Genomic DNA, 15224 nt, shown 5'->3' on the forward strand with positions numbered 1-15224 from the left:
GGAGTCAGTGGCAGAGTTAGAGAGGAAAGACAAACATTGAAGCTTCTTTCTTAGCTATCTTTGGGTTTCCATCTTTTCATTGTTTTCTGTAGATACCTGTTAGAATGCTCATGTCTTAGAGGAAAACACCAGTAACAGCAAAACAACCAACATAAACAGTTATCTTACTATATACTTAAGGCTCATAGTAACAGAAGTCATGATCTTTTATGATTCATATTTTATGTTACGGTTAAATGATTCTTAAGCATATATGCGAGGCAGAAGGTCAAATACAGCTACACATAAACAGGTGTGAAAAATGTCTCAGCCTTCCAGGTATGATGTGACAGGCACTGTACCTAATGTACTGACAGCGGATACGCTCATAAACTCGGAAGTAGAGACATAGCTTCTAGAAACAAAACGGCAAGCCAGCATTCATAGATCTGCTATTACAGAAGTGTGCTAAGGAGGGGCATAATTCTTTTTTTTTTTCAGACTCAAAAACAATTATCAGTTAGGATTCAGTTTGGATATATATAATAGAAATCAGCTAAAGTAATGGTTAAACATTAGTTTAGAATATACTTTTCTCACACATAATGTAAATGTTAAAGTTATGGGGAAACAGATAACTATTTTATTTTTGAAGACTGATCTGGTGATCAGATCAAAATCATATCAGATTGTTGGGGGTTGGTCTGGTGCTATCTATTCTAACGTTAGTCACTTTCCTCACATACCCCAAATGAAGCTGTAAACTTTGCCTCTCTGTCTGACCAATAATATTCCAACATGCCTGGGTAATGAGGAGGTGTGGCCAAGGTTTTCAGGCTTTTGGGGATGGGAGAGGATCACGAGAGGAGAGAAGGAAAGTGGAAGAGAAAGGAAAAAGCAGAGTTGTCGCTGAGCAGAAAGTGAAGACTATGGGGCCAGAGGAAGGACTTTGAGGATGGCATGGAAAGGAACTGCCCAGATGAAAAATATGAGTAAGTGTTTTGGAATTATGGATGGAAAGTGCTCTATATAGAAAAGGTTAAAGCAAATGGTGTGGAGTGGGGCCTGAGAGATAACGAGAGAGCATAGGTGGAATTATCTGCCAAGCCCAAGGTAAAATTAGGCAAAGACAATTGTCTGTGCCTTTATTGATTATGATAGCAGGTTAGATAACACTGCCACAATAATTATAGGGCAAATAATAAACATTATTAGCATGTCCTTTAAAAAACACTACAACATCTGATCAAGTGTGGTGATAGAGTACTAGCCTAGGGAAACTAAGTCAGGCAGATTTCTTAGGAAGCAGCTGCTTTGTGAGCTATTGAGAGAGGATAAAATTGAGCCAGTGAGAGACTTCACCTGGTAAAGGCACTTACTGCCAAGTCTGAGGACCTGAATTTGATTCCCTAGGACCCACATGGGCAGAAAGAGAGAAGTGACTATTCCAAGATGTTCTCTGACATGCATGCTTAACATCTACCCTCATTCCTCCCCAACAAAGTAAGTGAATGGAGGGGTAAGGAGGAAGGGTGAAAAGGAGGAAGAGAGCAGGGATTGGGACAATGTGAATAGGAGAGGCTCTGGAGAAAAGAATCAGCAAATTGCTGCCAATGGGAAAGTGGGGCAAGATCAGAGGAGAAACAAAGGCATCATCGTATTACCAGATGACATCCATGAAATTTTAACCCAAATGAGCTCATGTAGACAGCTCTCAGCGGTGCCTCTTGTAAGCATGGGCTGCTGCAGCAGAGTAGCTCCAGGGCAGTGACCAGGCCCTGTCTGACTGGTTCTGAGTGCCCCATGAAATGCTGTGTTGGTATGTGGGGGGAATACTTCTCAACACCGATAAGATCAGTGGGATGAGAATGACAGATGCTGGCTGGAAAACTACTGATACTCAGCTGAGAACTTGGCAGCGAAACTTTGGGTGTCATTGTCATTGTACACTGAACCCTGAAATCTGCATCTAGAGTTGCTAGGGCACCTTATGCAAGACCAAATTGTGTGCCTGGGTTCTTTTGTCTTTTAGGTATCAGCACTGTTGTCTGTATCCGTAAAACAGAAAACACAGAAAAGCAGGAGCAAAAGGCACCATTCAAAAATATACTTCTGTCGTATATAATTATCTATTCTGTTGATATATTTCTATGAATAACTTATCAATATTTGTGAAATAAAAATTGAAAGTATGTGATTTATTTGTAACTGGTTATTATGGGTTGAGATTAGATTTTTTTCCAATTTATAAATAAAATGTTATGAGGAAAATACTGTGAACACCCTTCAGTGCTTTGTTGGTATCTCAAAATTGCTTAACTTTCAAAGTTTAAATTGATAGAATTTTTTTTATATTATTGGATTTTTGTGGTAGTTCTGTGTACCAAATTGTTTGTTCTCACCTTTGCTCTTTTATTTGTGGAACTACTTTAAAATAATTTAATGCAAATTTGCATATATAAAGCATATTCTATTTTCTCTTTCTTAATTGTAGATTTCCAATTTTTTTGGAACCTGTTATTTGTCTTGTTCCCAAAAATATACATACATACAGACACACAAGTACAAGCATACACAGTCACATACACACAAATACACATGTAACCACACATACCACACAGACCCATGCATGTGCACACAGAATATTTTTCCTTTTATCATTCTTGCCTTCATGGAATCCTTCGGCAATGATATTGAATGACCATTCACCTTTATCTTCTCATTCTACTTCTGTAGCGTAGAGGAAACTCACTCCGGAACTGTCTTGTGATAGAATGAGAGGTATCAGCTGATGGACGCTGGTAATAAAGAGGGAGGAGTCAAATGTGGCTGACTTTTCAGGCTTCGTATATCATGTTAGGGTAGAACCACAGACCAAAAGCCATGAGTACAGGAAAAGAAACAAGTCTGTTAGGGCAGATAATGGATTCAGTTTTGCCCACGTTGCAGCTGAAACGCCTGCCAGAAAACCTGGCAGAAACGCCCAGCAGGCAGTTTGTAACCAGTGTATGGAATCCAAGAGAGATGCTGGGGTTTAAAACGCGGCTGTGGAGATCATCAGCCAATGTTTGTTACTTTAACGTGTTTGTTTTCAGAGCATTTCCTGGGCTAAGAATTTTGTAAAATACATCACTGTGGTTTTTATTTCATTTAGTCTTTTCAAGGAAACTTATTAGGTAAAAAAATATTACTATTCTCTTTGTACATAGGAGGGGGCACAGTTATAGAAGTTAAGTTACTAACATCTTACAACTGGGTAATGGCAGAACCTGAATGAAAATTTAATCTTTGGACTGGTTTGAAGAACTGTACCAGAGTGAATGCGTTCAAGTAAAGAGACAGGACCCAAATGATGGGAAATAGTAAAACACTAGATGGATAGAAAAGATAAACTTCCAATGAAGGAGCTTCAGAAGACAGTCACAGAAAAGGTAGACAGTCATTCTGATAGTTTAATCAGAATGGGTGCATTTTGATGGGAAGGCTATAAATCTTTCCTATTCTTTTAGATAGATGTGAGGTTCTTGTATTGGCCTTCACCATAAAACTGTCTGCTGCAGTGTTTTGCATATAAATATCTTTGATTGATACTTTGATAGTATGCCAATACTTTTCTGGCATAATTTCATCATTCTGGCTACATTGCATGACTTCTTATATCATCACATGTGCACACCAGGGCTCAGTCAACATCGAATACCCTCAGTATCATGCATGCTATTACTGCCTGTTCTGGGAGCAATCAAAAAACACACCCTGGTACATGCTTCCTACGTAAACATGAGGTTGGATCACTGATCAAATAAAAATAATACTATTTCTATCTGTTGAACAATTGTAGAGTATATACTTTTATCATTAAATGGTAAGACTTTGTGAACTAGGAAGAGAATTAACTTTTTCTTTATGTATAGCCTGACTATATGATAGTATAGCACAAAATATCTGGAGAAGAAATTTGGGTCTATGTTTTGCCAGATGCTAAAGGAATGTAGTATATACAATAATAATAATACTAATAAAAAGCTATGTATTGCAATTCACGTTCGGCTGCTTTATATCTGGGACTCTGGGGTGATTGGTTAAACTATTTTATCTCAATTTTGCCCAAATAAAGAGTTGGTACTTGCTCTAGGATAATTATGAGGCTTAAGTAAATTCATCTAAATAAAGGGTACACAGTGTAAGGAACACCAAATCTGACTGCATTTACAATGTTTTGATGAATGCACTTCATATATACTTGCCTTTCAGCTATTCCATAGCTCACGTGTCTTCATCCGTGTTGGGCAGACTTGAAGGAACAGGAGCCCCAAGTCTGACAGATCTGTCCAGTGCAAGCCTAATGAGTGGAGCTACAAGCATCTTTTAATGAATGTATGGCTGAAATGGTTTAGAACCGAAATCAGGTTTTTGTTGTTGTTGTAGACGAGCGGAGAGTTCAGAACTTTGACTGCAGTTAGTTTCTGGTGATAATTGCTAAATGTTTTTGTTTTGTTTTGTTTTGTTTTAATAATCTTTTGGAGGGAAACACTCCAGCATCAGAATTCTTACCGACTGACATGTTCATTTCAAGCACTTCCCACACTAAATCCACATGGGCCTCTTTCCAAATATTCGAAATGTAAATGTCCACTTGGAGATGCCTGCTGCATTCCTGAATCAACGCTGGATGTAACCAACGCCCATTACAAGTGAGCACAGGTTTGAAAGGAACAGGCTTCAGACAAGCCTGGAGGATAAAAGGGGAACTCTTTGAAGCTAACACAGCAAAGAACTGCAGACTTGACTTGGCAGTGTTATTTGTTGAAATTGTGCTTTAGGTGATTTTCAGATGCCGCTGTTAAATGCAGATGTCATTTGAGATTGCTAGCTCCCCGTTTTCTGCCTCAGGAATGAATTGACTTGAAGAAAGCCTTGGCTCCTTCTTTTTATTGGGTGTAATTATTAATAATGTTTCTTTCTGTTACCAAAAGGCCCTGTTTTGGGTAATAAATTATATGGTCATCTCTTCGAAGGTCTTTTTCAGAATACAGACCCCTATACTTTGTGATACACTCCTTCTAATATTCTAAGAAAAGTTAGTCTATCGTGCAGTCCTTTAAGTATTTCTTTGATGCAATAATTAAGAGCTCACATAATCTAACAACTAACTCCCTGAGGTTCTTTTAATGGCAAAAGCAAATAAAGTAACTTTTCAGTGGCTCATCTAATTTGGCAACCCCAGAGAGATGCAGAAGGGATTGGCCTTTCAAGTTTATATTTGCAAAGCAATTTCCAATCATTTTAATTAGTTTTTCCACTTAATAAGTGAAAGCTAGTATCCACACTAGACAGCACATGAATGGAGACAGAGATAGCCACCACTGTGCTTCCCGGGATATCAGGAAGGCCTTGAACTGGGAGTGCTTTGCAATCTCACACCTCTATGACTTGAGTCACCTGGGGAGAGGGTGAGCTACGGTTGTGCAATAGGAGCATGGTAAGAGCATGACTGCAGTGCCAGAGACGTTGTGGAAAACCGGTTTCCCTGATGCAAGTTTGGATGTTGACATGGTTCCACTACCAGTTCAGAGGCCTAGTTAGATGTCCCTGCTCGTCTGTGCTCACCGTGCCCCTTAAATCTAAGGGGTTTTAGAAAGAAACTAAGAGTGATTTCTTCCGATTGTGAGGATTCATCATAAGACTAACGTGAATACCTCTGGAAACAAGTTGCACACGCTTCCTGCCTCGTCAGAGTGCCTGCTAACTCTGGCCGGGTACTGTCCCTATGAGAGAGGCCACAAAACAGACATGTTAGGGCTCCTCCTGTAGCCCTGGGACTACATTTTACATTTCAATTTTGTGGTTTTGTTTTGTTTTTGCTTAAAAAGCCCCAGTTTTTATAAACACTGGTCCTAGAAACCCTGACCCTTATCCTGCCTGTCCTAACTATATGTTTCAATGTCTGATGTCCCAATAACAGGCGAGACCAGATCCAGCTCAAGATGACACAGTTGATATCTAGCTTGGGAAACAGGCCGGGCTTGCAGAAAGGTTGGCAGCGGAGGCAGTGAGGGATGGGCCACTCTGTGTCTCAAATTCTATCCATCTGCTGGTTTCTTCTTTAAGCTCTTTGGCCACAACATTTTTTCCCCTTATCTACGGGATAGTGGTTTGGAATCTGGCAAGGGTCTTATTTTGTCAAAATCTCTGTTTTTGTTGATGCTAAAAAGGTATAAGAGCTTTCAGTTCCCGAGGAGGGTTCTTCTTGGGAAGTGAAGATACACTATTAGTCAATTCTGTCAGCAGGTGAAATGTTTCTCTTACCTGTCAGGTGCAATCTGTCCAAAGCATACGTGGATGGCACTTGCCCAGATACCTAAGCACTTCAACAAAATCAGAAGAACAGTGATCTACACATCTTCCCTTAGTATTTGGTCCTGAGGAAAGCTTCTCAATTATCCTGTAAGGAGAAAAAAAGCTGAGGAAGCCCTATTTTGACTGAGCATAAAACTTACCTCTCATTTCCCATTAAGAGCTTCCATTTATTCAATTTACTCAGGACCCATTATATGCCATATATCATATTTATGCATATGTGTGTGTGTGTGTGTGTGTGTGTGTGTGTGTGTGTGCTGTATATGCCCCTTCCCAGGTATTTAGACATTATTACTTACTTTTTTTAAAAAAAAAAACCAAAGTTCAGCCAGTTGTACACGCGTGGTCACCCAGGAAAGGACCTCTCTGCTTATGAGGGGATGGGGGAGGCTGAAAGTGAAGGTATTATGTAATATCAGAGGAGGAGAACAGAAAGACGTTGGCCATAACAAACTTTGTGCTCACCATTTTATACAGTTTAAATCTCATGTCGTACACTCTCTAGCTACATGAGATCTTGGGAAGGCTGTTCTCAATCATGTTTTCCTCCTTCGTAGTTGCACACAGTATCTTACTACATGAAAGAATATAAACTCATGGACCTAGCTAGCTCCCTTCTGAGCACACCAGGTACAAAATAACCTATTGATGTGGAATGCTGATCCTCAGGATCGGCTTCTTCTACTCCCTTAAGCTCTGCAGTGAATTCTCACCTTCCCAGTGAGACTTTCTCTGGCCTTGCTAAGCAAACAGCCAACCTCACAGGGGCTTTCCACATTCCCTTTCCTACTTCACTGTTGCACGCATCCCATTGTGGGTCGGTATTTGCATAGTCCCACAAGCACACAGATGCCTGCATAGCGCACGTTAGTAAGTGAGAGAATAAGAAAGAAGGCGTTGATACCAGGAGGACCTGGATCTGAAACAGGCGTTTTCTTTACAGTACTAAGCTACATCGGGTTCTTGGGACTCCTGACTTATAAGAGAGGAAGAATAATGATACTTATTTTTTAAGACTGCTGATGACTAAGTGACTTATACGAGAGGATTTATAAACATCTGATGCTACTTATAATGATAAAAGCGTATGAGTAGTCAGCCACTCAGTGTATCTGGAAGGCTATCTGGGAGTGGAGGCTGAAAGCTTAGAAATGCCTCATGGCAGTTCATCTCTGGGGCCTCTACTTAAGGTCCTTAACAGATGAATAGGTGAAAAGGCGCTAAGAGATCAGCATTACCATTTTACAGACGCCCAGGCAAAGGAGCTCTAAAGGTTTGCCTACTGTCATTCAACTCCAGGGGCCAGGGAGGACCCAAATCAAAGATCCTCCTGCTTAGGTAGTTCTCATGGCCTCCCCAATTTCACAAGACAGCGTGGGTGGCAGGAGGGCCCTGGTAGCCTCAGAAGACCTGGGTGCTTTTAGACACTCAATTTTTTTTTTTCCTCAGGCAGAATATTAAAAACAAAACCCACACCTTACAAGTTTGTGCCATGGGCAGAGGGAGAGAAAAATCTCTGCTGCACGAAGCACTGTGCAAATAAGAGCTGGAGCAGGCGCTGGCACTCGGGTCCTTTGGCTGCCAGTCCCGGGAGTCGCTCCTGTCTCCACCCACTTTGGACCGCAACTAGGAAGAAGGATTAACCCCAGGGGAGGAGTTCCGTCCCAGCTCCCTTGCCAGTGCCTGCTCGCTCGGCCTTCGCGCTCACTCAGCTGTAGCGTCCGCGTCCCTTGCCCAGCCCCGGCTGCGCTTTCCAGGGCAGGCTCCAGGCTCCGCACAACCTGCGGGCCTCCAGGATGCAGGCCCCGCACAAAGAGCACCTCTACAAACTGCTGGTGATCGGTGACCTAGGCGTGGGCAAGACAAGCATCATTAAGCGTTACGTTCACCAGAACTTCTCGTCGCACTACCGGGCCACCATTGGCGTGGATTTCGCGCTGAAGGTGCTCCACTGGGATCCCGAGACCGTGGTGCGCCTGCAGCTCTGGGACATTGCAGGTGAGCCCTTAGAGCAGCGCGCGCAGAGGGGAGAGGGTTGGGGAAGTAGAGAGTGACTTTTCAGCTTCTTTCCAGTCCCGGGACCCTGGAGTGCAACCACGCAGGAGGTCTAGAGAGCCAGAGCGGTCCACTCCAGGAAACTCTGGCTTGTGGTTTGGGAAGCTGTTTGCAAAGAAAAGAAAGTGTTTCCTCGTTTTTGCTGTTGTTTCTGTTGAATTCGTCCCAATCCTAGTTGCAACTTCTAGTAACTTCTTTAGCTCTCACTGGACGTTCTGCCGCCGTTGCTCTAGCTGCTTCCTGCACTTTCTCCTGATTCCTGAGTTCAGAGTAGGCTGTCCTCGGGACCAAGGAGACTGTACAGTTGCATTCTGTTTCCATTCTAGTCCCTTTCTGGACACAGGTAGCCCCAGCCAGCTCGGCTACCTGTGTCCCACGTGGCTTTCATTGTTGGAGTTCAGGCAGGCAGAAGGGATCCTCTCAGGTTAACTCTTGTTTGCCCATTCTCGGGTTTTTTTAGGAATTTAGATTATTCCAAATCTCACTTACTATTGTCACATTTTCAGTCAAGAAATTTGAGGACAAACTTGAAGACTGCATATTTTTAAGAGTATTTTTTTTTTTGTCCTGAGACAGGGTCTCATCATCTAACTTTAACTATCCTGGAATTCTCTACGTAGACCAAGCTGACCTCGAACCCATAGAGTCCCACTTTGCCTCTGCTTCTCCAGTGGCAGGCATGGAGTTGTGATGACGATGTCGGTGGCATTTGCTTTAAGATTTCTTGGTTTGATCCTGGCATATTCTTTGAGAAAACTAAAACATGACAAGCGTTTTTACAGTGTTTGAAATCGGAATTTGCCAACAGCTTATAATAGTTCCTGGGCACGGTGGAAACCGAGGCTGCAGTTTGTATCAAGAGTGAGTCTTGGCTGCTTGTAACCTGGGAGTGCACAGCCTCTTACTCTAGACGCTTTCTCTCCAGATCGCTGGCATCCCTGTTAAGCTGGAAAGGGTTAGGCAGTGATAGCTCAGGAGTCTCCCCGCTTAGGAGTTTTCAACTCCAGCGAGATTCCCCATGATCCACTTCAAATAACCCTACTCAGTCTCTGTTAATGGTTTGTGGCACCAGAAACCCACTTGGAAAAGGCTGGTTCTAAAGTAAGCAACTCTTTTTCAGAAAATATGTTCACTTCTGCTAGTGCATTTGACTGGAAACATTTGGTCATGGCTTGGACTGAGAAACAAGGAGGGAAATTCCTAAAACAACATTTCTGGTCCTGAGACCTGAGTGCTTTTGTAACCATGAGGTTGCCAGGTTTTATGATAAGGGTAGTGTAGACAGGTTCATGGCTTAGAGTCTTAGGCAGTTTCAGAGAAGCCTGAGTTATTGGAGACTTGAAGATGGCATCCACTAGAGTCTTGAGCTTTTCATAGTGAGCCTGTGGACTCTGTGACTGCGTGTTTTAGTGTCTTATGGCTGCGTTGAAGTTCCTAGAACCCCAGGTTCTAGTTTACTGTTTGAAAGATGCAGCATTGACTAGCACTGATTTCAAGTCTAAGTAACGTGATGTCTTCAGCCTTGTCACATCTCTGTGAGTTTTAGCTTCCTCTTCTAAATAGGAGGAATAGAAAGATGTAATGATTGTGGGCTCAAATTTCAGAGTTTGATACCTCCAGAGTGGAACACCTCCTTCTTAATCCTACTACGGGATTATAGGTAAATCCCCCAATCTCTTGGTTTTACTTTTTTCTAGCTATAAACAGAGAGTGTGTTTTATCCTCCAAAATGAGAGCAGAATAAACAATAGTGCAAGGTAAAGGCAATAATCCCTTCTATCAAGGAACTCATTAAATTACCACTGTTTGAACCTTAGTAAATAACTAAGCAAGGAACATGGCATACATATGGTGATTAAGTCCTAATGATTTGCAATTCCTATACCACACATATTTCTTGTCTTCCAAGGGCAGCATCAGTTTTAGTCTCATGCATTTTGCAGCATAAAGCAGTTTACATTCCAAGCTTGCTGTTAGAAGCAATTTAACCTCCAGACTTGGTAATGTTTTTTTCTAAGCCATAGTTTCAGACCAAAGTTGTAGTGAAGGCTATAATCACAGAAGTCTGTGCAAGTAGGAAATGCGAAGGATCTGAGGTCCATTGAGCAGACAGAGTGGCATTCAGCTTCATGGTAATGCCCAGTTCACTTTCTTTGATAGCTTCAAGCTCAAAGGCCTTGAGTTGGAGGCTGAAAGATGATTGGGGTAAAAGCTAGGTAATAGAGTGGATAAGATGGTTGGAACATAAATGTTTCAAGTTGTACTGGAAACCTCTGGGTTAAAAGTTGATATGAAATCTGTAGAAGGGATATCTTGTGTATGGATGTAGCATCTGTCAATAATAAATCTCATGGCCTATAGCTTGTGGAACATCCAGTAAGCAGAGGGGATTCTGAGATAGAGCCAGGGGCTCAAGATTCAGCCTGCAAGATGTGAAGAGGATGGATGCATGGTGCCTGAGTGCAAGTAACTGAACACATGGCAGGATGCAGATTAGCATAATGGGTTATTTTAAATTGTGAGCTAGTCAGAAAAGAGCCTAGCTATATGACCTACGTGTTCGTAAAATAATATTTAATGAGTTTTAAGAGTTTGACGACAAGAAGAAAAACAGAGTCCAACCCACAACAGAAGTCCAACCTCACCTCTCTACTTAGATTCATTAGGCAAGAATGCCTTCCAGTTCCCTCAAGCCACAACGTGACACTCCCCTCCCCGTTCTTTTTTTTTTAACTCTGACATGTACCTATAAAGAATGGGTAGTAGTGAATTGAGTTTTGAGAACGTTCAAATTCTTTTCCTTTAACAGAAAAAAAAAAAAAAAACCAACATTATTTTACGTGTATGAGTGTTTTGACTGTATGTATGTGTACCACATGTGTGAAGCAACCATAGACCCCAGAAGAGGGCATTGAAGCTCTGGAACTAGAGTTACAGAGTTGTGAGCTACCACGTGTGTTGGGAATTGAACTCAGGTAGGTCTTCTGCAAGAGCAGTCAGGGCTCCTAATTGCTGAGTCACCTTTCTAGTTTCTTCCCTTCGTTTTGTTTTGGTTTTGTGGCAGTGCAGTCCAAGACACCCTTGAACTCACTGTGGAGCCAAAGATGACTTTAAATTCCTGACCTTCTTCCCTCTACCTCTCAAGTGCTGAGACTGCATGCATATTCAGCATTAGATTAAGGATCAAATTAAGGTCCCTGTGCATGGTAGGCCAGCAGTTAACCCACTAAGTTTTAACTTCAGCCTCGACATGACAGACACTCTTTTTGATATGGAAAGGACTTGCCCTGACTCTATAGGCTATTAGTCTACTGCAGAGGTTTTTTTTTTTTTTTTTTTTTTGCATAGGTAGGCTCTGTGTTTTATTTGGTTCAATAATATAAAGTTCAATAATTTGTACATTGGTTTCCCATGATATATATCTTACAGTCACTTTGACTGGCCAGTCTGATTATGAAAGTCTCAAGATTTTATGGGCTTGTGAAACAAGATGATAATTTCTCCAAAACTACACAGGGAACAGGTTTTGCCCCAGTTCTGAGCAATTCTCCTACAAAGGAGCAGCTGGGTCAACTCTATTCAGATGCTCTTGGTAGACTCAAAGGTGTTAAGTTACTTTGCCCAGGATGAACCTGTTCCCAGTGGGCAAGCAGGACTGTATCTATTTAGTGTGATTTGATATCATGCAAATCTACCAGCCTGGGTGTACCCGACAGGCAGTGGGTTCTTGTGGACGAGACCCTCTCCCTTTCTTTGGTTGCTGGATAAGCCTTGCAAGAATTGCAAATTCTTCAAGCAATTTTTTTTTCTTGTATTGAAAATAGATTCTTTTTCATACATTACATTTTGATCACGCTTTCCCATCCCGTACTCCTCCAAGTTGTCCCCGACCTTTCCTGTTCTTTAGTTGTTAGGTAATCCTTGTATTCTTCCTATAAATTTTGGCTAGGATCAGATACAACTATGGAGAAAACAGAAATAAATTAATGAAAAAAAAATAAAAAATTTGATCACTGAATGAGATGTGTTTATATTCCTCCTTTTCTATATATAACACCCAAGAAAAGAGAAAACAAAAAGTTTATACTTGAGATTTAATTTTTTACTACTCTCCAAACCAGATGCAGATACCAGCAATTGCCACAGTAGCTCATTCAGAGAAATGTATAATTCGCTGTGAAGCTCCTGATGTACTTTGGGACACAGCTTCAGGAGCTGAGTAAATTACAGATCTAGCAGCTACCATTCCTTAAGGACCTTATTCTTACGGTTGTCCAAGCACATTTAATTTCCTAGTATAATAGCTGTCTGTATGGGAGTGTCAGACTTTAAGACATGGCTGTTGAACACAACACTCCCACCCTGTTGAACATGCCCCTCTCCACCCTCTGTAATTACTTTGTTCCATTTCCCCTAGTTTAATAATAGAGGACTTTAGATAGATTCTAAATGTAATATGAATTATATGTGGTAAAAATATAATGCTTGGTATTGGTCAAGTCACGAAATCCTACCAGCTCAGATGTTCCACTTACAGAATAGCAATTATTTCATTTGCCTATATTATCACATTTGTAAGATGTTAGCTTAGCCACTATGAGCTTTCATACCATAATCTTACCTTGTCTGTAGTGTAGGTGATACACAACAGTTTTTCCTAATGTTCTGACTTATGAGTCTTTTGACATCCTCTGCCTTGGCGTAACAGAACTTTCATCTGTTAGAGTTGTTTTAAGAAATAAGTGGATTGATTCATGAGTGTTCCAGAACATAATAAACATATTAGTATTCTTATTTTTAGTCTTATTATGGGAATTGCCATTATTATAAATTATTTTTACATACATTTCCTTCTTGATCTTGATATATATATATATATATATATATATATATATAAGCTAATACCAAACTTATTTTATTCAAATGAAGATCATGAATCAAAGAACCAAAGGATTTGCTTACAGACACAAATGACAATGAAGGGCAGAAACAGTATATTTGTCTAGCTAAAATACATCCATGACTTCACCGAGTCTGCTAGTCATTACACAACCCAACTCAAAAGTTGAAAATGCAGTGTGAAACATTATAGGTGTAGATAATTTGAAGAGTGCTTCTTCACCATGGAGAACTTTCATTATATCAGTCTTCTATAAGGCACCTGCCTCTAACAAGACCCAACATAAGAGAACAACATTTCTGTTTCCGTGCAAGTCTCAGCTATACTATCTCTTCTCACTAACTTGGGCCACTATGGTAGACTGCTTTACAGTTTTCAAAGTGCTCTCATGTTGTGAAATCAACTGAAGTAAGGGCTTAGACTTGGTCATACATAGCTACTTAGTATCTATATCTAAAATAATTATTCAATGAGTTTTATAAATGTTAGGTGTCTTGGCAATAGATCTCTCTCTCTACATATAGAAAAGCTAAGTTTTGAAAACAAGTGCGTCAAGTAAAAAAAAAAAAAATGCATTCAAGGATGGGCCCTTCTCTGCAGGGGAATTTGTTACTGTGTTCCTATCCTGGCTAATTACAGGTTTTCAGATTACTATGTGTAATAACCACTGCATGCTTACAGCTAAGCGGAGTGTATTGTAAGCAGAAATGGGGAATTTTCAGTGTCGTACAGGAAGCGTATGAAGAAAGATGTCGAGACCGTTCATAGAGCCTTTATAAGTTTGCATTTGTTTAAAATGTGTGGACGTAGAGAATATGCTCCACCATCCAAGATATGTTCTGACAGGAAAATAGGTAGCAGTTTCATAAAACAGTTCCAAGTGATTTGAGGGAAAGAGTGCTGGAAAGAACAGTTCTTATGTGTGTGGTTGGAGTCTATGTTAGGTCAGGGGAAACAGGATATTGAATTAGAAATGACTTGATTCTTGACCTAAGAAAGTTAGTTTTGTTTTGTTTTTTTTTTTCTTTGTGTGTGGCATGACAACACAAAAGCATGCCACCTTTCACAGTGAGTGACATATACTGATGGAGATTACTTCAAAATGCCCTGTGGTATGAGGGGACTTTTTCACTACAACACCCTTCTGTCTGAGATTAAGCAAACCTGAGAAGGCTGGACAAAGCCTGAATCAGCTTGGCATTTCTTGTGCCCACACTAATCTCTGCTCTTGTGCTGGAGTTCTATTCCCTGATGATTATGTTCTTTGCAATATTTTTACACATTAGTTGTTCATTAAAAGTTTTTGTGAGGATGTGCTCAGTGCTGATGTGACTTGATGTGCTCTGGTGGGTGAACAGGGGGGATTGGAGGAGTAGGGAGGAAAAGTGGGATGAGGAGGAGAGGAGGGAGGGGCCTATTACCAGAATGTAAAATGAATAAATAAAAAATAAAATAAAATAAAATAAAAACTAAAATCAGGCAATAGAGTCTTGCCTGCCCTCAGTGGATGAGGATGTGCTCAGTACTTGTTGGGTTGGGGAGGGTTGATATGAGCGGAGGGGAGGGGCTCTCCTTTTGAGAGGAAAGGAAGAGGGGAAGGGGAAAGAGAGGGAGACTTGGAGGAAAGGAGGGAGGGGATACCCTTGGGGTGTAAAGAAAGTAAACTGAAATGAAATAAAAAAATATTTTAAAAAGTTGTTTTTCAATGGTATTACAAAAACAAGTTTTGTTTTGGTTTTGGTTTTTTTTTTTTGTTACAAAGTCACTAGGTTTGAACTAGAGTCATCACTTACCCAGTACATTTTTGAGAGCGGTTGTCTTGCAGTAGGCTTGCAGTAGACTTGCAGCTTTTTTCTTTTATGATAATTCACGTCAGGGAAAGGGGTACATCAAGGCTTGTGAGCCACCGTGAGCGCTATAGGTAGATCTT

General features: G+C 40.8%; 1 protein-coding gene across 1 annotated transcript in view; it reads left to right on the plus strand.

Annotated features, from left to right (window-relative positions):
* The first annotated feature begins 7916 nt into the window (after positions 1-7916).
* Positions 7917-15224, plus strand: part of Rab38 (RAB38, member RAS oncogene family) — a 63528-nt gene continuing 56220 nt past the window's right edge. The window contains exon 1 of the mRNA XM_021662468.2: positions 7917-8337. Coding sequence (XP_021518143.1) covers positions 8136-8337 — 202 coding nt within the window. The 5' untranslated portion in view covers positions 7917-8135. The remainder of the gene's footprint in view (positions 8338-15224) is intronic.

This window comes from Meriones unguiculatus, chromosome 14, assembly GCF_030254825.1.
Source record: "Meriones unguiculatus strain TT.TT164.6M chromosome 14, Bangor_MerUng_6.1, whole genome shotgun sequence".
NCBI lineage: Eukaryota > Metazoa > Chordata > Mammalia > Rodentia > Muridae > Meriones > Meriones unguiculatus.